The following is a 26641-nucleotide window of genomic DNA, read 5'->3' on the forward strand; positions in this document are numbered from 1 at the left end:
GCTATGGAAGTGATGCTTTCCAACAACATGCTTAGATCATATTATGAAACTGACCTTATCAATAGCTTATCAACAAGCCAAGAAAAGTTGCCTCCAAAAACAAAAAACAAGCCAAGAAAAGGAATAAAGCGCACAACACCAACACATCACAATTTCACAAAGGGAAAGATGACAACACAAAATACGGACCCATATGTAAAACTGAAGAAATATACGTATCCCAATGCAAAAAGGTCCTTCCTCCGCAAACCGAGACGAGACCAGACCGGAACAAGTCTCCAGGCCCACCACAGCGGCCACTCCTCCCCATTCCCGACCAACCACCGACGCGGCCGCTCCACCATGGCGCCCGCTTCCGCCTCCGCCTCGCCGCGCACCAGGCAGGAGCTCATGGACGCCCTCACCGCGCACCTCTCCCTCTACCACGCCGCGGCGAACCCTAGCCCCGCCGCCGCCTCCTCCTCCACCTCCTCGTCACCGCGCGCCGCGATCCTCCGGTGGCTCGCGTCCCTCGCCCCCGCCGCGCGCGCCGCGGCCGCCACCTCCCTCCTCGGCCCGGCCGCGTCCGCCGCTCTGCTCTCCATGCTCCGCCGCCTCCGCCTCCGGGGCCACTCCTCCTTCTTCGTCCTCCACTCCCCGCCCCCGTCCACCTCCTCCGCGCGCGGGGCCGAGGAGCCCACCGTCCTCTCGCGGCTCTCCCGCGGCCTCCTCGCCCGCGCCGCGGCGGGCTCCCGGGCGCACGCGCTCCTCTTCGCCAACCTCCTCCTCTTCCCCTCCTCCCCCACGTCGTCGCGGTGCCCCGACGCGATCACCGTCGCCGAGGCATTCCTCGCCGACCTCGACGGCTTTGTCGCAGCCATGGACGAGATCTCCGGCGGGAGGTTCTTGTGCTCTGGGGAAGGGGAGGTGGACCTGGCCGCGCTGGCGTTCCAGGATTTCCCCGAGCTGCCTTGGCTGAATGATAAGGGCTACTACGTGATCGAGGAGTTTGTGGCCAACAGGTTGGAGATCGCGCTGCGGATGTCGTGGGCGGCAGCGGGGGGAGGTGGAGGTGGAGGCAGGAAGGCGGTGAGAGTTGGGAAGGGTGTGAAGGAGAAGGCTGGGCTCGCTGCAAACGCCTTCTGGAGGGAGAAGGGATATGTGGATTGGTGGATGAGGCTGGAGCCTCGGATGAGAGCAAGGATCATGGGGGCATTCTTTGGAAAAGGTGCAGTGGCCCTGGTAATATGCTTTCTACTCTGCATTTTGAAGTAACTTACAGTCATGGATTTCAAATACTATGGGGTTGGATTTCTTAGTTGTTTGCCTTGTTTGCATAAGTGAACTCCAGATTTTAGAAACGTTTCTGCAATTTCCTTAGATTTTTTTGGGTATGATTTTAATTCAATTGAAATCATGGTTTGAGATAAGATATTTGGTTGTTACATTACATGAATCTATTATTGAACTGTGTTGTCTAATTAAAGGTGATTTAGTTATGATGTGCATGAGGCAATAAATGTGATTTGAGTTTATTATGGGTGGTAGATTCCATACTGATGCATTTTGGGTATCTATTGTTGACTTGTTATTGTAATAAACGAAAGGTGGAAAGGCCGTTGATGGTGATGGAAGAATGGAAAAGGTGACAGAAATAACATGGCATACACTAATTCCTTGCCATCTTATTTCTGAACTCAGTTGAGGGAAAACAAGCCAGCATGCTTAACCATGTTATAGGTCCTTGGAAAGGAAGTGGCAGCAAATTGCCTTTCTTGTGTTGATGTTAACTTATGCAAATGTAGGTGCACCTTTAAATAAGAAAACAAGCAAGCAAATCTAGCAGGTTCTGAAGAATTTTTGTCCTGTAAAAGTATGTGAATGTAGCAGTACCTGGTTCATAAATATGACGGAAGATAGATTTCACATATATATTTAATCGGATTAAACATTAATTCTCCTCTTGTTTTGGAAATGACATACAGAAGTTGGTTATTGTGTTATGTCTGTGCTGAGAAAAAAAGCCCTATTTGCTGAAATAACCACACTAATGTGATTCAACTATTTGACAAATGCTGTTGCTTTCTGAAATATGCATGCTTTATCTAACTGAAGTCTCAGAACAGTCCTAAACGATTAATGAATCCAGGATATCTGTTATGTAGCGGAGTTAGCACTATCATGCTTTTTCTAAGAAGTTAAAAAAACTGAAAATCAGATTGCAAAGTGTTCTTCTCTCTGGCACGTAGTCCAAATGTCCAATGAATACAATTTTGAGGCACTGTGAATCAAATGTTTCACTAGTATTTATAGGAGTGATCTGTATGATTTTCTGTAAAATGGTACTGGAAATTATCCTCTATTTAGTGTGAAACCCCTCATTTTTCTCGAAGTAAGCTATGTCTTTCTTGAATCTTGATGTGTTTATGTTAGCCCAACTATGTTGATGTGGGGTAACAAAAAGACAGCTCTTTGTCACCCCATACAGGCTTGCTTTAGTACTGTGATTGGGAGGAGAATCACTAAACTTGGTGTGCAATTGTCCTGAGCATGTTGCTATGCCTCGAGCACATCTAATATGCTAATAGTTCAAGTTTGCAGGCTAATGAGATGGTTGAAGGATCAGATATTGCTTGGGATAGTTTCTCCTTCTGCTTAGGTGAATCAGGATCATTTGTGGCAGATAAATCTTGTGAATGTACACGACAGTCTTTCTTCAGAAAGAATCGGGCTTGTTCCATTGACATTGCAAACATTCTATCTTGTAGCAAGAAGCCTATATTTGCTAAAGAGTTGACAAGACTGAAACTAGTTGAGGAGATAGTGTGTTTGAAGAACAACATTACTTGCTGTGGCGATGATGCAATCTTTTTCACTTCATTAGCTTTGGCTCCTACTGCTGCTGGTGAGATACTTATGAAATTACGAGGGCTCCTCATGATGGTGTCAACAGAAAGCATAAATCTTGAACTTATTGGGGATGGAGCTCCGAAAAAGAAAGATGTTGAGAAGACCAGTGGTGGTTCTCGGAAAGGAAAGAAGAAGTCTAACACCTCGAAAAAGCTAACAGCATCTGCTAAACCATCCAAGGTATAGTTGATTGTTGCTCTGCTTGCTATAGCATTGCGATAAGCATAGGACTATATGCTTCACTGAGTATATTATGTTGTTACTTGTTAACCTAAAGACTTTTTTTTTTCCAGGATAATGGATGCAGTAGTTCGGAAAGTCGCAATTGTAGGCCTTTACCCAACCAGTGCCCTGCATCTGTTAGAGGCACTACTGATGGACCTCCATCTGAAGAAACTCCTTGCAAGGAAATTATACCCACAATGAAGGTTGTAAACTTTATTTCGCACAATATTTTTTTGTTTGGTTGTTCATTAATTCATGATTTATGAGGGATATCCTCCATATTTTAGGAGCAAACTGTCGGGTTGGATGACTGCAAGAATCAATGTAACAAAAAGAAGAACAAGCGTAAAGGGAAAACAAAACCATCAAATCTGATGAGACCTGAGAGCCCAAGATCTACCAAATTGAAAACAGTTGTTCCCCATATTGCTACAGATGCCTCACATAAACCTGTTGAAGAAGTCGATGTCTTACCTCATCACCCATCTTATGTCCATCCTTCCAAGAGTGAGATCTCTGAAGCAGTTAGATGTTCTGACCCTTCCATTTTATCTAATGGAACAAATGTAATAGCCAGCAGAAAGGGCAAAAAACTTGAAGACCCATCGTATTCTCCTAGAGTTAGCTCATCAGTTACTACAGAACATTTTCAAAGTGCTGATGAATATGATGCCTCCTATATGGATGAGCAGGCCTCATCGTACATCAGTCAAAGTGAATCGGTGGTTCAGTCGTCGTCATGTTTACCTTCAGGAATCAACAATGTCGCTTCCAATAATCTGAACGGAAGCTCTGTTGGCTCCTTGGTAAGATCTGCACAGGAAAAAACTGGCTGTGATGAGAAACAATTGGATCATAAATCTGTAGCAACAACGGACAAAATTTTACCTTCTGTTATTCCTGCCAACATGCTTCAAAGTGCTATAACTGACAATGGTGCAGTAATGAAAAATAGCGGCGGTGAATATTATGTATACAACAGGAACCTACTGGGAGGAACATCATATGAATGGCCCAGTGTAACACCACCTCATTTTGTATCTCCTGAAATGCAACAGCGTCCAGCTGCAGCAGACAGGTTGCATCTTGATGGTTACAAATGGCCAACTCAATTCAATCAACCCTTTCTTTCTGCGAACCATCAGGTGAGGAATCCGCCGATTGATGCTGGATGCAATCAAATGTTACCTTCTCTAGCGGTGCCACTAAGTTTTGATTGGCCTCCTGTTTTTAGAGGTTACGGTAAAAATGCAGCTGTAAGTTATGATCCATTGTACACCCCACAGATGCAATCTTCTGCTTGGTCAGGGTTCCCTGCTCAACTAATGCAAAGAGGGGGTATTTGCAGTGACAGTGACGTTGGGGATGATACTGAAAGCTACTGGTTTTCTGAAGAAGAACCAGATAGCCGTGCACATTCTGGAAGAGATATTAACCAATACTTTGGTGGAGGTGTGATGTATTGGAACCCTGCAGAACATGCAGGAACTGGTTTTTCTAGGCCACCATCTCTTAGTTCAGACGATAGTGCTTGGGCTTGGCATGAGGCTGATGTTATACGAGTTGTTGATGATGTGGCTAATGGGATTCCATCTACATACACAAATGGTGTATCATCACCACCCTCCACTCCATCCTGTTCTCAAAATGAATCTTTTGATCCTGCTGCTCACTCAATAACAGGGAATGACATCAATAATGAAGCTCATACTTCTCCATCTTCTATGCAAGAGAGTCCTGAAGATAAAACGACTTCAGTTGTCAAGAGTGTGCCTTGTGGCAGTGAAGTAGTTAAGGGAGATACATTGCCATATGCCATGCTGCGGCCGATAGTTGTTCCTATATCACGAAGGTCATCAAGATCTGAGATTAAGGCTGGTCATGATCACAGGAGTCCATGTGTACCATCAACAAGGAGGGACATACCTCTTCTAAGAAGACCTCCATCACCAGTAGTGCTTAGTGTTCCCCGCGTGCCTCGGCCACCACCTCCTTCCCCTGCTGGAGAGTCAAGAAAAAGAGGATTCCCGATTGTTAGATCTGGCAGCTCAAGTCCTCGTCATTGGGGGATGAGAGGTCTATTTTCTGAGGACAAAATTTTCCATAGGGCTCAGTTTTGCTTGGATGGTCCTGAAGTTGTATGGCCTTCATGGGGAAACAAGGCCACTTCTTCTGGTACATTGGTGCAATCAATTGAGGATACTGTTTTGCAGGACCACCTTGTTAAGATTTCACAGCTATCTCGTGATCAACATGTAAGGATGTAATTTCCAATCTTCCATCAGTAGCGAGAATGATCATTTATTCGTCCTTTCTGTCTTTCTAAAATATACTTTTGCAGCCAGACGTGGCATTGCCTGTACAGCCACCTGATATGCTAAACGGCTCATCTCACAAGACATCCCTCTCTTCGATGCACAATGCTCTACATGAAGAAATAGATCAATTCTGTAAGCAGGTATATCCCTTTTTCTTCTGCCTCTGGCATCACTATTCATTTATTTATTTTTTGGTATGGGACCTTAAACTTACTCTGATGCTAATCAATTTTGTGTCATCTCATGCCTAAATTTGTGTCAATAAAAGCTCCCCTTTTCTAAGCATGTATTGATTCCATTTGTACAACCTGCAAGGTTGCTGCTGGTAATCTGGTGAGGAGGCCCTACATAAACTGGGCTGTCAAAAGAGTCACACGGTGCTTGCAGGTTCTGTGGCCTCGCTCCCGTACAAATCTATTTGGCTCAAATGCCACTGGCTTGGCTCTTCCAACTAGTGACGTTGATCTTGTAGTTTCTCTTCCCCCTGTCCGAAACCTGGTGAGTTGCATGACTAATAACAGTGTATAACAAGTTAGTTCAAGTGCATCCATATTGTTGTGGATAATAAAGTTGTTGCTTTCAGGAACCTATTAAAGAAGCTGGAATTTTGGAAGGCCGGAATGGCATCAAGGAAACATGTCTACAGGTAATTCATTTGGCTTACATATGGACACACAACAGACGTGCTTGCATGCTAAGAGGACAAAGAATTTTCCCTTCTTTTCACATGAACCATCATTTTCCTTTCAGCATGCAGCAAGGTGTCTTACAAACCAAGACTGGGTTAGGAGTGATTCCCTCAAAACAGTTGAAAACACAGCTGTAAGTGGCTTTCTTTTGCTAGTTCATTAGCTACTTTATTTTCCTCATGCTTATGTTATTTGCAGATACCTGTGATTATGCTTGTAGCAGATGTACCTTGTGACACAAATATGTTCAATGAGTATTCTTCAGTACTGGATAGCTCACAAGAATATTCAGTTAATGTGCTTGGAGAACAAGGGAGTCCTCCTCGGTCTGATACCTCTAGTTCAGAAGGCAGCAACATGCTGGTGTCCTCAAAATTGAATAAGGATGATTGTGACATTGTGCAGTCAATTCGTCTTGATATAAGTTTCAAATCGCCATCCCACACAGGACTGCAGACTACTGAGTTGGTAAGTCAGAATTCTATTGTCTGGATATCCAAAGAGAACAAGAGTTCCTCTCCATTACTGTTAGTTCTAAGTTTGATGGTCATTCAAATATTTTGTTTGGACCTGTTTGATTAGAGTTCGGTAGCTGTCTTGTATTCTAATATAAATTTAACATGTAGCAAACATTTGAATATTTTGGACCATTAGTAATAAGCACTACATGAATAATCTAACATATGTGCATGCATAATATGATGCGGAACGTCAGCTGGATAAGTATCATCTTATTTTGGTATTCTGTGCGATCTACATGCAATGTTGCAATTTTTGGTGTTCTAAACAAAATGATTCTTTTATCTTTTACCTTAGCTATTTTTGCAGTACACAATACCATCATGCAAATCATACATAAAGTTGGCATGTGTTCTTGCAAATGGAGTAATGTTTTCATGTTGTTGCCTCCAAAGATTGTGAGGACGAGATAAGAAATGATAAGAATCATGTTACTTCTGGAGTGATTTTTGCTTTGCAACAGTTTCAGATTTTACGTTTTTAGCAGTATGAATGAGCATCCAGCCAGCTGCTTAGTAGCTGTGGAACTTTCTGACTAGATAAAGCACATACCACACACATTGTTGCTCATGATATATTATTGACAAACATTTATGAGAATTTTGCAAGATGGAATTACGAAGCATTAAGCAGTATTCCCTGCCTATTTGCTCATCTTCTTATGTATTTATTTACTTATTTATTCTACAGGTGCGCGAGTTGACACAGCAATTTCCTGCAGTTGTACCTCTTGCATTGATTCTCAAGAAGTTTTTGGCTGACCGGAGTTTGGACCATCCCTATTCAGGTGGTCTAAGCTCTTACTGTTTGGTATGTAGCTTTTCAAATAGCCCTGCATTTGCTTCATTGAAAATTTATGGCTATTACAGTATGTTTGCACTGGGCGGCTTCTTTCTTATACATGACTGAGGCGTTAAGCTTATGCGGACCTATATGTACTCTTTCAGTTCACTATAAAAAACAGAATTGCAAGTTAATGATTAAATACCTTTATGTTTAGTAGATTAATCACGATTCTATATTTTTTACCATGAGTTTATCAATGGTTAGGTTAATTTGTCTGAACTCTGGATTAACCCTTTTGTAGAGATGATACAGATATTAATATTTGTATTGTTAAACAGTGAAACACAAGCAGAGCACATTCTAGCAAACTTTTATTTGCTTATATCATGTGATCTTTGGATAGTTCAGTTCAAACTTACTGTCCTGTATTATTTTCCATATTAGCATATTATGTTGATCAATGGCATTTTACCTGATCCAGTTTTTCACTGGTGTCACATTCGTATTTTGAGGACCTGTGAAAAATAAAGCTTCAGTTTAAATATTATTTGCAGGTGCTGTTAATTGTTCGTTTTCTCCAGCATGAGCATCATCTTGGTCGGCCTATCAACCAAGTAAGTTGTGAATCTTGAGCACCCTAGGTGCGTTTGAGTTACTACTCTATTTTTTGTCTGGTTTTTGTATCCTTGTAATCATTTCCATTATGTTTTTAATTTGGCAGAATCTGGGCAGCCTTTTGATGGATTTCTTATACTTTTTTGGGTAAGAAAATACCCCTGAAATTTTTGTTTTTAGCAACTATATGGGGCCAAACAATTGCATCTATGTGCCTGAAGCCCTGAATGTTAATACTTAATAGGGCCTTGTGTATGTTTTCCCTTTCGGAACAGCTACTATTGTGTATCTTGCATATAATTTGTAATCTTAATGCCAGGAACATATTTGATCCACGCCATATGCGTATTTCTATCCAAGGAAGTGGAATTTATTTGAATCGTGAAAGAGGGCACAGGTAATAAGTTCATTTACTCCTGTCACCTACAATGTTAGTTTTCTGTATGTAAATATGCTTGATTTTGCAGCATTGACCCAATTCACATTGATGATCCACTTTGCCCTGCAAACAATGTGGGCAGGAATTGTTTCCGCATTCACCAATGTATAAAGGTTAGTTACAATTCTCTCTTATTTTGTATTCAGACATAAATATCTGGGTAGGAAACTGCAGCCTGCAGGTTGAGAACTTATACCATTTTATCATGTATATGACAGGCTTTTGCTGATGCTTTTGCTGTTCTAGAGAATGAGCTACTACAGTTCAGTTCAGAATGTAGCATGCCTGAATCATCATTCAATATACTAAAGAAAATAATCCCAAGTATTGATACTGATGAGTTGTAGCTATAAAAAGAGGTAGGATTCCGCAAGCTACATTTGGTGTCAGGTTGGAATGACCTGTGCAGCCTTTTAAGCACTCTGATGGCTATGCAGCTGCTTAGAAGGTAAGTGTGGATGAACACTCTGTTTCAATCTTAATCATTACCACATATTCACTGATAGATTTTGACGTTAAACATGTTACAGCCTCAGTCTACTGAGCTTGCTTCCCTGAAATGGGCGAAGTAGATCTGCAAGATCTGCACAGGAGTGTTCATGTAAGTGTAACGATGCAAGATGCCTTGCTCCCTGATCAAGCCTCTCAATGTTGAGACCTCTGATGGAGGCGGATTGGTGTACTCAAGAGCACGATGGTGGTGCACACATGGTACGTACATGGATGGCTGCTCTTCTAAGTTTCTAGAAGAGCTCATTCATGTAATGCTTGGTAAGTGCATATCTAATGCTCATCCATCGATAGACAATTTCGCCTCTCGCCAAGGGTTTTTGTGTCCAAGGCACACCGCACACTACAAGGGATTTCCCTTTGGGCGACAAACTTCAGTTCTGAGCTGAGGCCTCATTTGCTTCCTAGTCCCTTGGTCATGACATACTATTTTGTGGCAGAAAGGAACTCTTTAAAGTATGACCTGCTGGCAGACCTGTAAGGTTACGGAAGGAGCAGAGTAGACCTCTCGGAACATATAGACCTGAGCAGCACCGGAGATTGCTCTAGCACCGTCTCTGCAACCTGATGGTCAAGAAGAAAATGAGGAACGCTATAAAGGAACCGGGATTAGCATCAGGGAGATGCTATTGGCGCCAAACCACGGTTCGTGTAGCAAGACACGTCTCCAGATTGCCGAGCCGGTGCCGAGAACTTCCTGGTGACCGGGGACGAGATGCTGGTTAGCGGACGGAACTGTGGCAATGATGCTCTCAGTACTCTCGTTGTCATATTGCTGGTTGCAGCTACATCTCTCTTGCTTTTGCAATTGCTCTGAAATTTGAGCAGTTGCTCTTGTATTGCTGTACTGTCTTGTAACTGAAGCAAAATACAGTTTTGCTGCATTGTAATGATTTTTACAGGTTAGTAGCCACCGAAAGTTTTTGCGATACAGCTGTACATCTAGTTCGCACATACTAGTACATTGTAAAACACTTAGCAAATGTTGCTAACATCGTGATACAACTAAAAAATACTAGGCGAATTTAATAGCTTTGGAGTAAATGGTAATTTTCCAGGAAAAATAAGAAAACAAACTTGAAGAATCGTGGTAGGCTGTTTCGAATAACACAGCATTTACGAATCGTGACATGGCTCCGGAGCTTGATGAGGAGTCTGAGGCGGCGGCGACTATGGCACAGCACCTACTGGCAGCTGCTGACAGGTACGATGTTAATTTTTCCTGCAGAATTGATTATCCCGAATTTCAGTATGGAAGCAACGACCTACTAGGTATATACACTAGATTAACTCCTGCAAAATCTGGACCTCAGGCTTCTGCGTTGAACAACACGGAGGATCTGGAAGATCTACTTAACTCCAGTGCAGGTTCCAAATCAGCTCGCGAGTGGTGCAATGCGTGCTAGTCAATTTGACCTGCAATTGACAAGGGACTTATAGGTAAACGTTCTTTGATTAAACACCACGGCAGATAGATTCAATGTAATCATACGAAGTAAATAAATAAAATATTAATGGTATGTGTCATCGGCTATGTTAGCCGACGGGCTAAGATAAAGCATTGTAACGCAACAGCCATAAAAGGGAATCCTTGTTAACCACGCGCTTATCAGATAAGCTAACAGATCTAGCCAATATCTTGATAAGTGTATTGAACTCAGACAAGGTAACACGAATGAGAGTGCACTGGCATCAATCTACTAACTTAAAAGATTAGAACGTAACAACAAGGACCAGCCGATGCTGATTGTACGCAATCCAGATACATCAACAGATCTTAATTAATGTCTTGACAAATGTATTGAAATTAGATAAGGTAACACGAATGAGAGATCATTAACCTCCATCTGTCAACATAAAAGATTAGAGCATAATCACTAAAGCCGTCTTGTCTACCGCTTACAAGCCGATCAAGGTAACAAAATATGATCAATGTCATGACCGTGTATTGAACTTAGACAAGGTAGCACGGTGAGGGGGTGTTAACTTCAACCCATTAGTCTTAACAGACAAGTTCGCGGCAGCAAGGCCTCGTACGCACCCCTATCGGCTAAATGACATCATCACACTTTTGCGAGATACGGATAAGACCTGACCAAGGCATCGGCTCTCAACAGTAGCACGTTGACGTCAAAGGTCAGACGGTTAGCAATACGAGGGGTAGGAGTAAAGATCTATTGAAAAGCATGCAAGAATATAACACCCTAATTTTCAAACTTTTGCAGATTAATAAAGTTTGTTAGAATTTGTTAGAATTTAATTTCTTATGTCTAAGGACTTAAGGATTTTCTAAGGTTGCATTTAATTTATTAGGCATTTAAATATTTTTAAAAATAAGTTAATAAATCATAGGATTTCATTGTTGCATTCATGCTGGTGCATTTTCTCTTTGAGTGTTGAGTTCGAATTTGTGTTTCAACTCAAGTTTGAATCATGTTTGATTTTCTTTTTAAATAATAGGAAAACCTTTCTCTTTCTTCTTTTTTCTTTTGGCCCGCTCCTTGTCTTGGCCCAGCTTCGCAGCAGCGTAGCGGCCCAGCAGCCGGCCCACCTTCCCGTGCCAGCTCGCCAGCAGAAGGCGCCCCACCACTTTACAATTTCGCCTTGTCTCGCTGACCGTCGAGGCCTGCCTGTCGTCCACATCGCTGCGTCACACCCAAGGCGAACTCAAACTGGAGTCCCGGCTGCTTGCACACCCACCTCCAATTCTTGGCACCCACGCCAAGGATCGCCTCCCAGCACTATAAAACCTACCGTCTCCGAAGTCCCCCATCACCAAACCCTAAACCCCGCGTCCAAGCTTCAGCGCCGCCACCGCACGCCCACAACCCTAGCTCGCGCCTACCGCTCTCGATCTCTTCCGCCACCGCCTTGCCATCCACAAGATCACCGCCTAGAGCTTCGCGTCATGGCAAGGAAGCCACCCGTGAGGATCCGTGCACTCTCGTGCCTTCTTTCGCGTGCACGAGCTCGCCGGAGTCGTCGTTTCGCTATATATTCAGTTGTATCTCCTATGTGGGAATATCTTAGCCACTTTCAGTAAAAAAAATAGAGCTATGAGTTTCTGCATTGAAAATTCATCTTTTCTAAGGATGGCAGTGGATTGGGTTCGGGGTGGATATCCGCGGGTTTCGGTTTTGGTTCCTAGTTTTCGCCTATGGATTTGCGGGTTCAGATACCCGAAATACTGCGGGTTTGGGACGGATTCTTAAATTCACCTTTGGAGCTCCATCGGGGCCCCAAAACATCCAGCCTACTAGAAGCCTACCTAGCAACCCTAGGTATATAAGGCTGAAATCCTTCACCCAGCCGCGTCGTCCCGCACCCAGGCACCCAGCCATCCCACCGTCCGCCCGTCCCGCACCGCACCCAACCGCGCCGCCAACAGCCAACCCCACCCGTACCATTCGACTGGGGATCGACGGCGGAGACAGGCGACAGCGGGCGACGGCGTGGCCGGGCGGAGGACAGCGTGGCGGTGGATCGACGGATGACGGTGCGGAGCGGGCGATGACCCGGCCGGGCGGAGGACAGCAGGGCGGCGGAGACGGGGGCGACAACGGCGGGCGATGGCGCGGCGGCGGCAGCGGGGCGGCGACAAGGTGGGCGACAGCGGGTTTAGGTTAATCCGTCAGGTTTCGGGGATCTGTGGATTTCGATTTCGGGGATGGATTTTCACCTGAATCGGTGCTCGGGACGGATTCAGGTTTTAGGTTCGGGTTTCGATTTTGGGTGCCCAGACACTCCACTTGATCCGAACCCGTCCCGTTGCCATCCTTAATCTTTTGTGTTGAGGTCTCTCTCTTTTGAATCTTTGTCTTGATTGTGCTGGGGATGGCGCTGGCGAGGCAGAAGGGGAAGGCGGTGGTCGGCATTGAGATGGGAGAGACGGATCCGACGGTTAGAAAATTCGTGTGTGGGAGGGATCTTCTACGTCCGAGTGTGGTGTAGATATACAAAAACAAGAAACATTAAACACTGTCCTCTATTATCTCTTCTTCATCTCTCTATTGTTTGAGAGGTCTGAGGGTGGCACTTGAACCTCGAGGTGCCTCTCAGTCGTCTCCTCAAGCCGCGAGTCCTTGATAATAGTGACATCGCACTCGATCACAAGTGAGTCGTCCCGAAGGTAGGACGCTTCAAGCTCGCTTCTCTTCTTCCACCTGTTGGTTCCCCAAGCATTTGTTTGCATCGTCGGACACAGTCGGCGAGGAGACGAGCGAGGACAGCCCAGTGGCTGGATCGACCAGCGTCAAGTCGTGTATCACCATAGCTTGACGTGCTCGGTGACGAATATGAGGAAGACAGAGGCGTAGTCTTCGCAATCCTCCTTGGCACCGTCGTGGAAGTATGGGATGCGCCACTCGTGGCCGCCGGGATGGTGAAGTTATCGGATTTGATCTACTTAACGAGTTATGTTTGGGATGCGATGAGTACGAAAGGCTTACGACCCGCGGCTAATCGTGCGTGCATATATATCTATAAACACATGATTATTCATTGGTTGCTGACGAAATCCCACGCCTTTCATCAACTCACGCCGTAGAAAGTTGGAACTCCCTATCAGCCGTGCTCCGATCCCGTCCTCCATCATGCAGAACGCCGCCTGCATCGACCTCACGACGGCCGCGCGCTCCGTGCAGCGGTTCAGGATCAACGGCTTCACGGCGACCAAGGAAAGCCTGGGGCTTCCGTCGAGGGCATGTTCCGTCGGCGGACACAGCTGGCGAATCGAATTCGACCCCGACGGCAGGAACTCCGGCCACGTCTACTTCGGCGACCCCTGGGTCACGTTCCGTGCTACCCTGACCAGCAAGGCGCACGGCGCGGCGGCGTCGTTCAGCTGCTGCCTCGTGGATCCAGTAAGCATGGCGCCAGATCCGTCCACTGGGAAGCTGGCGTCCTCTTCATTCTACAAAAACAGTGGCCTCAATATCGCTCTCATGGCACGGAGCGACCTGGAGGCGTCCAAGTACCTGAAAGACGACTGCGTGATCGTGCAATGCGTGATCACCGTCCTACTCGCCGAGCCGAAGGACGCAACGACGGCGGCGGCGGCGGCGTATGCCTCGCCCAGAGTTCCGTCCGCCGACCTGCACCAGCAACTCGGTGACCTGCTGCGGAGCGGGACGGGGGCGGACATCACGTTCATCGTCGCCGGCGAGTCCGTCACGGCACACAGGTCCGTGCTCGCGGCGCGGTCGCCGGTGTTCATGGCCGAGCTATTCGGGGACATGAAGGAGAAGGCATCGCAGTGCGTCGAGATCGAGGACATGGAGGCCGAGGTGTTCCGGGCCATGCTCCGTTTCATCTACACCGACACGGTGCCCGAGCTGGGGAACAAGATGAAGGGGGAGCAGGCGACGGCGATGGCGCAGCATCTTCTTGAAGCTGCGGATCGGTATGGGTTGAAGAGGCTGAAGAAGATATGCGTGGAGAAGATCTGCACCACCATGAACGTGGACACTGTCGCAACGACGTTGGCGTTGGCGGAACAGCATGGTTGCTCGAAGTTGAAAGCCAGATGCATGAAGTTCACCTTGGCGAATCTCAGCGCAGTTTCTGCAACAGAAGGTTATAAGCATCTCGAGGCAAGCTGCCCCTCCGTTCTAACTGAACTTCTCAAGCTTATGCTCGAGGGATACAAGTAGTTGGGTATGCATTCTATTGTTGGCAGACAGAATGCAGACCTTTTTTATTTATTTATTTATTTTTAGAAATATGAATGACGTTTAAGGATTATCTGAAACCGACCATTCTAAACTTTGACCACATATTTCTCTTTATTACTTGTTCAGTTTAAATGTTTCCATGTGGATTTGTTTTGAGAATTAGTTTTATATAAAAATAAATATTCTTATTTATGAATAACTTAAGAGTGAGTACCCCGGTCACAAAGTATATTGTTTTATGCTTTAAATTGTTTAGAAACGTTGTTCATATGTTCTTAATATTTTGACTTAACCGATTAAAATGTCAGCTCGTTTATCCTAAAACATATAGTATCGTAAATATTAAGACAATTACAATGATAAGTTTTTGTAGGATTCACCTAATTTTGAGACAACTTATAACTAACAATCCTTGCCAAAGATATTTTTTTAACCATCCTTCAATAATTCTATGCCTCCTTGATTTACGGATCAGTCGTAAAATACACAAAACGCGGTATCTCGAAGACATATGGTACAATAAACTCAAGAGTCCATGTCACTAGTAACATTTTTTAATGTGTAACTACATATTGAATGTTTCATAATTCTAATCGTTCTGTTGTTCTGGATTAGGTTGTTTCCACTTTCCTCAACGAGGATACCCCCATGATTTTTTATACTCCCGAGTAGATCTAGGATTTGGCCATGCGTAGCGCCGTTGGCAAAGGTGTATGTGGTTCGCGGGCTAGCATACTTGAATCCGTATGTTCACAGGTGCTTGAAATCATGAATTCTCACCAATTAGACCATCCTCAATCTTTCTTATGCGCAACGAGCTTTGGTTCATCTTTAACCTTCCATGTTCTCTCTTCGTTGTGCTATTTCTCCTTGTTGTCCTTGCATTCCTCCATCTCTGGCAGTGGATGCTCAGCGAATTGCTTTCCCCGCACTTAGATCTCTCTCTAATTTCTTCTCCCACCATTAGCCGTCGTCTGATGCTATTATATCACTCTGAGACTTCCTTCTCTTCGCACCACTAGCCGTCCTCCAGCCATTTGTGGTCGGAGGCACTGCACCCTTCTGTTGCCATTAGCCTATTCATTAGCCGAGCATTCCTTAAGCTAGTCAAAGGCAAAAGATTTTCTTTTGACGGGCAGAGTCAAAAGATTTCACTTATGATATACACAGAAATACTCATAAAAGAAAGTATGACGGTACAAATAGGAAAGACAGGCAGAAAGACTTATAAAAGAATACAAAGGACAGTAAGATAAAGTTCTCCACTCGTCATTAGCCCCCCATACGGCCATACATGACATCTTCGTATATCGGTGCGGTCGGTAGGAACTAGGAAGTTTCAAGCGACCATTTCTATTAATCTTCAAGCACAAACGGGAAAAACAAAACAAAACAAAAGGCCTTCTTTCCTCCCCCAACAGCAGAACGCCCAACTACTTGTTCCCCTTGGCCATGAGCTTCAGAAGTTCAGTCAAAACCGAGGGGCAGCTTGCCTCGAGATGCTTGTACCCTCCAGTTGCAGCGACAGCGTGGAGATTCTCAGGGGTAGCCACGATGAACTTCATGCACCTAGATTTGAGCTCCGAGCATCCGTGCTGCTCCGCCAAAGCCAACGTGGTTGCAACCGTACCCACGCTGATGCCCGTGCACACCTTCTCCACACAGATCCTCTTGAGCCTCTCCAGTCCATACCGATCTGCGGCTTCAAGAAGATGCTGTGCCATCAGTGTTGCCTGCTCCCCCTTCTGGTCCAGCTCGGGCACCGTGTCGGTGTAGACGAAATACAGCAAGGTCCTGAACACCTCCACCTCCATGTCATTGATCTCGACGCACGTCGACGCCTTCTCCTTCATGTCCCCGAAGAGCTGGGCCATGAAAACCGGCGACCTCGCCGCGAGCACGGACCTGTGTGCGGCGACGGACTCACCAGCGATGATGAACGTGACGTCCGCCCCCTTCTGGCTCCGCAACAGCTCTCCAAGTTGCTGGTGCAGGTCGGAGGATGGAACACTGGCCACGGCGTCGGACGCCGCCGCCGCATCCTTAGCTTCGAGGACGGTGAGTGCACACTGCACAAATATGCAGTCGTCTTTCAGCTTTCGACATCGTGGGCTCGCCAGGTCACTCCATCTGATGAGAAGGACATCCAGGGATCTGTTTTCGTAGAACATGGATGACCTGATGTTTTCCTCCGGAGAATCTCTCGGTGGGCTCGGATCCACGAGGCGGCAGCAGAACGACGCCGCCACCCCGCCCGATCCTTTGCTGATCAGCCGAACACGGAACATGATCCAGTCATTGCTGCCGTAAAGGCTCGGATCCGAGGCCTTTGGATGGAATTCGATTCGCCAGTCGTGTCCACCGACGGCGCACACCATCGACGCGGTGTACCCTGGTTTCTCCTTGGTCGCCGTGAAGCCGCTGATCTTGAACAGCTGCACGGAGCGCACGGCCCCCGTGAGATTGACGGAGGCGGGAGTCATGACGGTGGACAGGGAGCTGTGGATCGCCGCGGTCAATCGCGTGGGAAGCAGAGACGTCGCGCCGCGGCGGCGGCGGCGGCGGTTTCTACGGAGTACGGAATGGGTTCCTTCAGGTTCAGGAAATTGTACGTGCACCACTTATGCACGTTCAGATCGGAATGGGTTCCTTCAGGTTCAGTAGAGAAAGGGAAAGTGAGTGATGGACCTGACATGTGGGCCCCACTTGTTAGGCTCACATCGACGCCCAGTCAGCGTGCCACGCTTGCAGTTTAACATGGGTTAAGGAGATTTGGACTTCGTGTGAATCGAAGACGTGCATTTTCAGAGTTTAGGGATCTGGATGACACTCTCTACTAAGTTCATGTACCGCCGGTAAATTTTACTCTATTGGTAGCCAAAAAAACCTTAAAATTGGAACCACATGTAAATCAGGAGTATGTAGATAAATTTTTTTATTAGTACTTTAGACTAAATAGTAAATATATATTTAAATCACTTTATTTTAATCTTCAAACTAGATATTCAACCTGGATCTCGAAGCTAGAGTTGTGCCAAACAGGCTCTGAAACAGTGTTATAATTTGTTGTGAATACAATTTCTTAATGCAGTTTAATTTACATGTATATCTACACACAATTATTTAAAACGTTGTGCCAATAATATGGAAGAAAATAAACACAACAAGAGGGTAAAGGAACTTGATCATCTGCTTCTACTATCATGCTAGCTATATAAAACATTGTGCCATCATATTGTGCTGTACCACATACCATGCTCGAGGTATGGCCCCAAATTCTACCTGCAATGTCATGCTTTGGGCCATGCCACGGACAGCCTAGAAACGGCACGGCCAAGTCCTAGGTTTGGGACTTTGGGATTATATCAATTCAAAGCTGAGGACTCTACTACCTGGAACTCAATACGAATGCTCAATTCAAAGCTGAGGACTCTACTACCTGGAACTCAATACGAATGCAAAGATTGGCATAGATGGGTATTCGGTATCGATCGCTAAAATTGAGACCGAGGAAAGAAAATTAAGTTTTTGAATAAAAAAAGTTAAGCACCTAGGCAGCTCAGCCATTGTAGATTTGTGATTGTGCCAAAGTAACAGTTAAATCCAGAATCTATGGTAACATGTGAACAACATAACTATCAGAATTATGGAACATTTGATCTGTATATGAAAAATGTTACTAGATAGTGACATGGACTGTGACCGGTTTGGCTTCAGGCCAGTGTTAGTGCAGTTTTTCATCACACTGTTACCAAAAGTGCCATACCATCTTTTCAATGAAATGAAACTGTCACTTTTAGTGCACAGTTTCATTGTATAGTTTTATATATAGCCCAGATCATTTAACTCTTGCATTATGTTATGATCAAATGTGTCATGCCATGAAACCATACCATGCTCAGTGCTAATTTCATTGGGATTTCATGAGATTTGGTAACTGTGCCAGTTGGGTTTCATGGGATGGAATTGCCCTCTCCTCTCTCCTCGTAATTAACCTGCCAAGTCAGCAGTTTTGCTGATATGGCATGAGATTTGATATCCATGAAACCCAAATGACACTCCCATTACTGGCCTCCTGAGCCACACTCTTTATCAAGCTTGTCTTCGAGATTAATATGTTTTCTTTTTCTTTCTGCTGATTCATAAATTAAGGCGGCGTAGAATTACCTGGGGATGATCGAAAAGCAATCTCTCACGCGAGTGTTGTATGTTAATAAGTTATGAGACAGCCTATATAGACAAGTCATTGTAATTGTCTTACTATTAAGATTTTAGTTTCAACACAAACGAACTAACTAGTTTCATATATGTCGAATCGAAATATTAAGAAGATACCAACAACGATTCTAAACGTGATGACAGTAGGTAAAGTATAAATAGACAGTATACTTTGTGATTGGAGTACTCACTTCAATCACGAATAACAGGGTTTATTTCTTATGAAATTAATTCTAAAAAAATGACAAATCCACTCATATCACTTCGAAGCATTCAAACTGAACAAGTAAAAAGTACTTTGTGGTCAAAGTTTAGAATGGTCGATTTTCCCAAAACGTTATTTATACTATTTGTGAAGAAAAACAAATGAAAAAGGTCGAGATTCTGCGCTCAACAACCGAATGGCCAACTACTTGTGCCCCTCGACCATAAGCTTGAGAAGTTCAGTCAAAACGGAGGGGTAGCTTGCCTCGAGATGCTTGAACCCTTCCGTTGCAGAAACCGCACAGATATTGTCCAAGGCGAACTTCATGCATCTGGCCTTCAACTTGGAGCATCCATGCTGCTCTGCTAACGCCAACGTCGTTGCGACAGTGTCCACGTTAATGGTTGTGCAGACCTTCTCCACACATATCCTCTTGAGCCTGTTCAACCCATACCGATCTGCAGCTTCAAGAAGATGCTGCGCCATCGCCGTCGCCTGCTCCCCGTTCAGCAGGTCCAGCTCGGGCACGGTGTCGGTGTAGACGAAACGGAGCATGGCCCGGAACACTTCCACCTCCATGTCCTTGATCTCGACGCACCGCGGCGCCTTCTCCCTCATGTCTCCGAATAGCTCGGCCATGAAAACGGGCGACCTCGCGGCGAGCAGGGACCTGTGTGCCGCGACAGGCTTACCGGCGACGAAGAACGTGATGTCCGCCCCCTTCTGGCTCCGCAGCAGCTCACCAAATTGCCGGTGCAGGTCGGAGGATGGAACGCTGGGCGTGGCATCAGCCGCTGCCCCCGCCGGCGCCGGATCCTTTGGTTTGCAGGGCAGGACGTTGATTGCACATTGCACAAGTATGGAGTCATCTTTCACATATCGACGTTGCGATCCCTGGACGTCACTCCATTTGATGAGAAAGACATCCCTGGAATGGTTTTCATGGAACACGGAGGACGTGATCTCCTCCAGATCCAAACAGTAACTGCCCGGTGAGCTCGGATCCATGAGGCGGCAGCTGAAGGACGCCGCCACCCCGCTCGCTCCTTTGCTGACCAATCGAAGGCGGAACATGATCCAGTCATTTCTGGAGTAATGGTGGCTCGGGTGCGGCATCTTCGGATGGAATTCGATTCGCCAGTCATGTCCTCCGACGGCGCAAACCCTCGACGCGGTGTACCCTGGTTTCTCCTTGGTCGCCGTGAAGCCGCCGATCTTGAACAGCTGCACGGAGCGCGCGGCCTCCGTGAGGTCCACGGAGTCGGGAAGCATGGCTGTGGAGAGGGGGCGGAGCACCGCGGATCGTGAGAGAAACCAAGAACGGCGCGGCGGCGGCGGCGGCTTCTACGGAATGGGTTCCTCGGGCTCCAGAAAATATGCACGTACGGATGAAAGGGCCCATGTGTCTTTTAGTATGAACTCTGGCCCATCCTCATAGCCCAGTAGTTCACGCCGGCCCTTTCAGCCTTTGCAATCTCGATCGCCCCTTCGCCTCCTCTCTCTCTAGTTCGGCAGCTAGACCTCAGCAAAACAGGCGCTCAGCTGCTCGGCGCTCCCATTCCCTTCCCCGTCAGGCCGTCACTCTCTAACCCTAACGGGAAACGGCGACGCTGCGGCGGAAAGGGGAGGCATGCGGCGGCGACATTGGCAAGGGTGTAGGCTAGCAGCCGGGCAAGCGGGCGGTGGCGCGCCGGCGCCCAGCCGCTGAGCGCCCAGGCGCCAGGCGAGGAGCCGGGAAGGCGCGCGGCGCGGCCCTGTGGTCTGCACCGTGCCGGAGCCGTCGAGTGGGCCTGCCGCCTCTCTGCGGAATCAATTTTGGTCTTGTGGCTTGTGGCGTCACTTGTTGTAGGTAGTCATGCTTAGAAGTTGTTCCATCTTCCATTCCCGACTCAGATCCAAACGCAGGTTCCCTCGCCCTGTCGCCCAGAGCTTCTTGGCGATGCAAATCAGTTTGCATAAATCAGTTAATAGATTCGAGAGAAAGGGGATTTCAATGTAAGTTGTCCGCTCAAAGAAAGGAAAGACCAGTGAATAGATTGGAGAGAAATACTAGAAGTGGTTAACTAGCTTTTGTGTGAATTTTTGTGTATGAAGAATCTAGCAACTGATGGAACTTTCTTGAACTTTTGAAATAGCTTGTGGGAAATAATGTAGAGGTTAATAAGGTGGTTTACAGAAATGCTCGGAAAATTGCATTTCGATTCCCCTCTCATACAAAAGGAAATTACACAATGGTGATGACTTCCATGGCTATGAGAATGTGTAAAGTGAAGAATCTATTGTAATATTGTGATCTTCTATTTTATGCAAGGGACGTATATCATATTTGAACTATTTATATTGTAGCTTTTGCAAATTTCGGAATAGTTTATTAAAATTACGATATCAGGAGACCTTTTAAATATAGTCTAGTGTTTTTTTTTGGTAAATCTGGTACTCGTACATTGAATTTGTGGTCTTAAGAAATTTTGAATTGCATAGGTAGCGCAAAAATCCTAGCTTCATGACAGATCTGATCCTGCATAAATCCTGCAGGAACCCCGTCATAGCAACAACTTGTCGCGTGCTCCGCCTCCGCTCATCCACCACGCCTGCCTGCGTGAACCTCACAGATACCTCACGCTCCGTGCAGCTGCTCAAGATCAACGGCTTCACTGCAACAAAGAAGGCACCAAGGGTATGTGCCGTCGGTGGGCACGACTGCCAAGTTGGGTTTCGTCCAAACAGCAAAAAAAACCCACCAAAGTAGTAGCGATGCTGATTGGATCGGATCATGTTCCGTGTTAGTTTGATCAGTGAAGGGCGGGGCATCGATCAGCTGCTGCCTGGTGGATCAAAACAGCGCACATCAAAGCACTTGGAAGGAGAAACGGAAGTCCTCCATGTTCTCTAAAAATGGTTTCGTGGGTATCTTTCTCGGGGAACAGGATGAGCTGGATGAATCACGATATCTGAAAGACGAGTGCATTGTTGTGCAATTACAGTCCTGCTCGGTGAAAGAAAGGATGCAGCGGCAGCTAATGCCGCACCCAGTGTTCCATCGTCCGACCTGCACAACCAATTTGGTGAGCTGCTGCGGATCAGCCAGAAGGTGTGTGCTTGCAGCAAGGTCGACAGTTTTCATGGCCGAGCTCTTTGGGGACATGAAGGACAACTCCTCGGCGTGCATTGAGGTCAAGGACATGGAGGTGGAGGTATTCAGGGCCATGCTCTATTTCATCTACACGGACACGGTTCCTGAGCTGGAGGACGGGAAAATCATGTATTAGTCATCTACTCTGGGAGTGTTTGGCATACAGTGGCTAAAATTTAGCCTCTGTGATGTTTGGACACTAATTAGGAGTATTAAATATTGGTTAATTACAAAACTAATTGCACAACCCCTAGGCTAAATCGCGAGACAAATCTATTAAGCCTAATTAGTTCATGATTTGACAATATGGTGCTGCAGTAACCATTCGCTAATGATGGATTAATTAGTCTTGATAGATTCGTCTCGCGATTTAGCTTAGGGGTTCTGCTATTAGTTTTATAATTAGCTCATATTTAGTCGTCCTAATTAGCATCCGAACATCCAATGTGACAAGGCTAAAGTTTAGCCCCCGTCTCGTCTGCCGTTGAGACTAAGGGAGGACGGGAGGTCGAAGATGAACAGTACTCATGGTGACTGCTGAGGAAGAGCGAGCTCTGACCTTTCATATCGTCAGACCATGAATGATTTTAGCACCTGACGTTTTTGTTTCGAGTCTTCTAGCATTAATCAGCTCTGACTCTTCAATCATTCTGGAAAAAGTGATCTCAATTACAGGATGCAGAGTACAGGGCCACGTCAAAATGTCCATTTCCACGTATCATATTACAGAAGCCTCTTCTCTTGTTGTTTACGGAGTATGCTATAAATAAATAATAAAGAAATTGGAAAGAAGAAAAAGAAGCAACCCCTTTTTCATCCAATCAATCTGGGCCGTCCATGTGCCTCCCAGCCCTTAGGCCACCACGTGTTTCTTGTCCGCCAGGTGGCCACCACGTGTCAATCCGCGTGTACAAAGTACAAACCCACGGCGCCGCACGCATGAACCCTCGTGCGCTGGCCATCCCAAGACCGTTACGACCACTGACTACGGGAACCCGCTTGTCCAAAGGCTGACACCTGGGCCCATTCGGCGGCGAAGCCTCTTCCCCACCGCTATAAAGAAAGTTTAGCACCTTCCCGTGCCTTCCTCGTATCCAAAGCTCTGCTTCGGTTCTTCTTCTTCCCACCTCGCACCCAACCGAATCACCCCCCCAAAAATCCGATAAGCTTTTTCCTGGTATGTCTCTCCTTCCTCCCGATCACTATAATTCAGTTGATGCCTGATATCGCGCGGCAATCGTTTCCGTGACATGTGTGGAATCGGATTTGGCGCAGGGTTTAGGGAAGAATGGCGATCAAGAGGAGCGTGGGCACCCTGTCGGAGGCGGATCTGAAGGGGAAGAAGGTGTTCCTCCGCGCCGACCTCAACGTGCCGCTGGACGACAACCAGAAGATCACCGACGACAACCGCATCCGGGCGTCCGTGCCCACCATCAAGTTCTTGATGGAGAAGGGCGCCAAGGTCATCCTGGCCAGCCATCTGGTGAGCAGCGGTTTTTCTTTAATTTCGGTATCCTGAAGGTTGCTTTTGTCGGATTTGTGTTCGAGTTTGTGAGATTCGATGCTACGTTTAGGCGATTGGGTATTTGGGTGTGCTAGAGCATCGGATATAGTTCTGTGCAAGATTTTACTACTCTATTTATTTGCTTGTAGTGAACTGTATTTATGTGTCAAATCTATCATCACTCGTCAGTGAAAAGGTGATTACTTGAAATTTATATGTCAGTTGGGTTGCGGTTACAGTCAGAGTGATGAGTTCACTAAAAATAAAAGGGGAAACTTGAGCTGATAGTGGTGCATGGTGCAATACTGCATCTTTTAAAATTGGACATGCACAGTTGATTAATCATATATTCGTTGTGATAAATTGTTTTGTAGTTGTCTTGGCTAATCAAAATCCAAAGAATCTCACTCACCAGTGAAATGGTGATTACTTGAAATCTATCTCTCACTTTGGTTCAATAATAGTCATGGTGATGACCCAAAAAATGGGGAAACTTGAACTGATAGTGGTGCATGGTGCAAGACTGCATCTTTTTAAATTGGATATGCCCCTTTGATTAATCATACATTCGTCTTAATAAATTGTTTAGTAATTGTTAACTAATAAAAATTCAAAGCCATCTCTGTAACATTCTGCTCGTGGTCTTTAGTTTGATTAGTGTCATCTATAAACCTTCAAAAATGAAAGTTTTCATTATAAACTAAAAAGTATAGCTGATAAAAATTCTTTATGCTCTGGACAATTCTTTGTTCCTCCATGTTGGTTTTTAAGCTTTAACTAATCAGTTATCTCTATTTCTAATCACTGATCCAATGTTATTTTTTCAGGGACGTCCAAAAGGTGTCACTCCCAAGTACAGCTTGAAGCCTCTTGTCCCGCGCTTGTCTGAACTCCTTGGAGTTAATGTATGTCTTATGAAAAGATAAATCCATGTTTATTTTTATACAAAGTATGAAAAATTGGAACGATAACCCATCTTATATTCCCTTTATTTGCTTATAAACATTGATAAAGGTTGTTATGGCCAATGACTGCATCGGTGAGGAAGTTCATAAGTTGGCTGCTTCTTTACCAGATGGAGGTGTTCTGCTTTTAGAAAATGTTAGGTTCTACAAGGAGGAAGAGAAGAATGACCCTGAGTTTGCCAAGAAGCTGGCATCTGTTGCTGATCTCTATGTAAACGATGCCTTTGGTACGGCACACAGAGCCCATGCTTCAACAGAGGGAGTTACCAAGTTTTTGAAGCCTGCTGTTGCTGGCTTCCTCATGCAGAAGGTATTTGCTAAAGTTAAATTAGTCCATTTCTTGTTTCTCTTAATCTCAGTATACTCCATTAAAGAATCAGTACTCTTTTCCTTTTTCAAGTTCCAAGCTCCTGACTGAGAATCGATGTCTTGTAATCTGCAATTTATTGTTTCTTGAAAGGTTTTGCCAATATAGTTTTCAGCTCTTAACTAAGAACTCTCACATTCTAGGAACTTGACTATCTTGTTGGCGCTGTTGCCAACCCGAAGAAGCCGTTTGCTGCAATTGTTGGTGGATCAAAGGTGTCAACGAAGATTGGGGTGATTGAGTCTCTTTTGGGGAAGGTTGACATCCTCATCCTTGGTGGTGGTATGATCTTCACATTTTACAAGGCTCAGGGATACGCTGTAGGAAAATCCCTTGTTGAGGAAGACAAGCTTGAACTGGCAACCTCACTTATTGAAAAGGCAAAGTCAAAAGGCGTCTCTCTCTTGCTTCCCACTGATGTTGTAGTGGCTGACAAGTTTGACGCAAATGCTGAGAGCAAGGTATGCTCCTTAAAATATGTATGTTGATGTGTAGAATTTCACCTGAATTGTCCTATGTAGCAATTGAAGTACTGAACTAATGCTGCATAGACATGATCCTTGAGTTAGAATGATTGTCTGTCAAGTTGCATGTTAGGTGCAAAAATTAGCAACACAATCATGTACACTGTTTAAAGTAGTAAAGAGTTCTCCAGACGTTCGATACTAATGTTGACACCTGACATCATCTGCAGATTGTTCCTGCATCTTCCATCCCTGATGGTTGGATGGGCCTAGATATTGGCCCTGACTCCATCAAGACTTTCAGCCAGACGTTGGACACCACCAAGACTGTCATCTGGAATGGTCCTATGGGAGTTTTTGAGTTTGAGAAGTTTGCTGCTGGCACTGATGTGAGTAAATTACCTTTCATATGTAGTTATCTGTCTCATAATTCTTGTTTCGTTTTAGCTAAATGTATTGCTTGCGCAGGCGATTGCCATGAAGTTGGCTGAACTCACTGCCAAAGGCGTGACAACCATCATTGGAGGTGGCGACTCCGTTGCTGCCGTCGAGAAGGCCGGGTTGGCGAACAAGATGAGCCACATTTCTACCGGCGGTGGTGCGAGTCTGGAGCTGTTGGAAGGCAAGACCCTCCCAGGTGTCCTTGCTCTTGACGACGCTTAGGCTGGTACTGCGGTAGTGTAAATGCAAGTCCTCGTCTGCCATCCAGGACTTCATAGGCTTCTCTCTTGAGTTTTTGCTATAGATGAGCGGTGAATAAATTTGCCTTGCGTGGACAAGAGAGTTATGCAGGGAACAAACGTAAATGCTATGGATGTGCTCTATTTTGCCGTATGCTGAAGCCCTTTGCGCATTTGTTTTAAAATTCCCCTGCGGTGATTGCTGCTGGTTTGGACTCCGGATACCAGCCATGCATGTTATTTCAGCCTTGCAGTTCAGTGCTTATACAGATCTATTGGCGACATCGCCGACATGCTATTGTTCCGGGAGACACAGATCCTTTTCTTGAAGGAATTCGCTCGCCAAAATGCAGTTGGACCTGACACTCGCCAAAATGCAGTTGGACCTGACACAGGCAATCAAATCGAAGTGGCTTATCTGATATTCCTCTTTCACCAAACCA

General features: G+C 45.6%; 6 protein-coding genes across 9 annotated transcripts; 4 read left to right on the top strand and 2 right to left on the bottom strand.

Moving 5' to 3' along the window:
- The first annotated feature begins 273 nt into the window (after positions 1-273).
- On the top strand, positions 274-10019 carry LOC101773929. 4 transcript variants are annotated; one of them, XM_004966255.3, is made up of 17 exons: positions 276-1221; positions 2581-3069; positions 3183-3317; positions 3402-5369; positions 5456-5572; positions 5748-5930; positions 6016-6078; positions 6183-6254; positions 6320-6589; positions 7331-7450; positions 7981-8040; positions 8148-8188; positions 8361-8438; positions 8509-8593; positions 8699-8928; positions 9011-9251; positions 9431-10019. In XM_004966255.3, the coding sequence occupies exons 1-15, from the start codon at positions 343-345 to the stop codon at positions 8825-8827; spliced, it is 4689 nt and encodes a 1562-aa protein (XP_004966312.2). In that variant the 5' UTR covers positions 276-342; the 3' UTR covers positions 8828-8928; positions 9011-9251; positions 9431-10019. The 4 variants fall into 4 exon arrangements, with proteins under 4 accessions (XP_004966314.2, XP_004966312.2, XP_012700977.1 ...); XM_012845523.2 differs by having other exon boundaries at positions 1078-1207; XM_012845522.2 differs by having other exon boundaries at positions 1083-1221; positions 2568-3069.
- A 3563-nt stretch (positions 10020-13582) lies between these two features.
- On the top strand, positions 13583-14641 carry LOC101766931 (BTB/POZ and MATH domain-containing protein 1). The gene has a single exon (XM_004967208.3). The coding sequence runs from the start codon at positions 13583-13585 to the stop codon at positions 14639-14641; it is 1059 nt and encodes a 352-aa protein (XP_004967265.3).
- A 1287-nt stretch (positions 14642-15928) lies between these two features.
- Positions 15929-17029, bottom strand: LOC101767331 (BTB/POZ and MATH domain-containing protein 2). The gene has a single exon (XM_004967209.2). The coding sequence runs from the start codon at positions 16948-16950 to the stop codon at positions 16096-16098; it is 855 nt and encodes a 284-aa protein (XP_004967266.2). The 5' UTR covers positions 16951-17029; the 3' UTR covers positions 15929-16095.
- A 2176-nt stretch (positions 17030-19205) lies between these two features.
- Positions 19206-20398, bottom strand: LOC101774864 (BTB/POZ and MATH domain-containing protein 1). The gene has a single exon (XM_004966258.2). The coding sequence runs from the start codon at positions 20355-20357 to the stop codon at positions 19290-19292; it is 1068 nt and encodes a 355-aa protein (XP_004966315.2). The 5' UTR covers positions 20358-20398; the 3' UTR covers positions 19206-19289.
- Positions 20399-21024: 626 nt separating this feature from the next.
- On the top strand, positions 21025-22354 carry LOC101768141 (BTB/POZ and MATH domain-containing protein 1-like). Its single transcript, XM_022826153.1, has 3 exons — positions 21025-21080; positions 21621-21762; positions 22013-22354. Exons 1-3 carry the CDS (start codon positions 21025-21027, stop codon positions 22352-22354), a joined length of 540 nt encoding a protein of 179 aa, XP_022681888.1.
- Positions 22355-23261: 907 nt separating this feature from the next.
- On the top strand, positions 23262-26383 carry LOC101775268 (phosphoglycerate kinase, cytosolic). Its single transcript, XM_004966259.2, has 7 exons — positions 23262-23395; positions 23494-23701; positions 24550-24627; positions 24737-24997; positions 25198-25515; positions 25749-25907; positions 25987-26383. Exons 2-7 carry the CDS (start codon positions 23507-23509, stop codon positions 26179-26181), a joined length of 1206 nt encoding a protein of 401 aa, XP_004966316.1. The 5' UTR covers positions 23262-23395; positions 23494-23506; the 3' UTR covers positions 26182-26383.
- The last annotated feature ends 258 nt before the right edge of the window (positions 26384-26641 follow it).

Source organism: Setaria italica, chromosome IV (assembly GCF_000263155.2).
Source record: "Setaria italica strain Yugu1 chromosome IV, Setaria_italica_v2.0, whole genome shotgun sequence".
In the NCBI taxonomy this organism is placed as follows: Eukaryota; Viridiplantae; Streptophyta; class Magnoliopsida; order Poales; family Poaceae; genus Setaria; species Setaria italica.

Coding starts and splice junctions, on each gene's coding strand:
- LOC101773929 (XM_004966255.3), top strand. CDS start 343: ATGGCGCCCGCTTCCGCCTCCGCCTCGCCGCGCACCAGGCAGGAGCTC. Junction 3,070..3,182: donor CATCTGCTAAACCATCCAAG/GTATAGTTGATT, acceptor TTTTTTTTCCAG/GATAATGGATGCAGTAGTTC. Junction 6,590..7,330: donor GACTGCAGACTACTGAGTTG/GTAAGTCAGAAT, acceptor TTTATTCTACAG/GTGCGCGAGTTGACACAGCA.
- LOC101766931 (XM_004967208.3), top strand. CDS start 13,583: ATGCAGAACGCCGCCTGCATCGACCTCACGACGGCCGCGCGCTCCGTG.
- LOC101767331 (XM_004967209.2), bottom strand. CDS start 16,950: ATGTTCCGTGTTCGGCTGATCAGCAAAGGATCGGGCGGGGTGGCGGCG.
- LOC101774864 (XM_004966258.2), bottom strand. CDS start 20,357: ATGCTTCCCGACTCCGTGGACCTCACGGAGGCCGCGCGCTCCGTGCAG.
- LOC101768141 (XM_022826153.1), top strand. CDS start 21,025: ATGCAAATCAGTTTGCATAAATCAGTTAATAGATTCGAGAGAAAGGGG. Junction 21,081..21,620: donor GAGAGAAAGGGGATTTCAAT/GTAAGTTGTCCG, acceptor TAAATCCTGCAG/GAACCCCGTCATAGCAACAA. Junction 21,763..22,012: donor CAACAAAGAAGGCACCAAGG/GTATGTGCCGTC, acceptor CTCGGGGAACAG/GATGAGCTGGATGAATCACG.
- LOC101775268 (XM_004966259.2), top strand. CDS start 23,507: ATGGCGATCAAGAGGAGCGTGGGCACCCTGTCGGAGGCGGATCTGAAG. Junction 23,702..24,549: donor TCATCCTGGCCAGCCATCTG/GTGAGCAGCGGT, acceptor TTATTTTTTCAG/GGACGTCCAAAAGGTGTCAC. Junction 25,516..25,748: donor ACGCAAATGCTGAGAGCAAG/GTATGCTCCTTA, acceptor CATCATCTGCAG/ATTGTTCCTGCATCTTCCAT.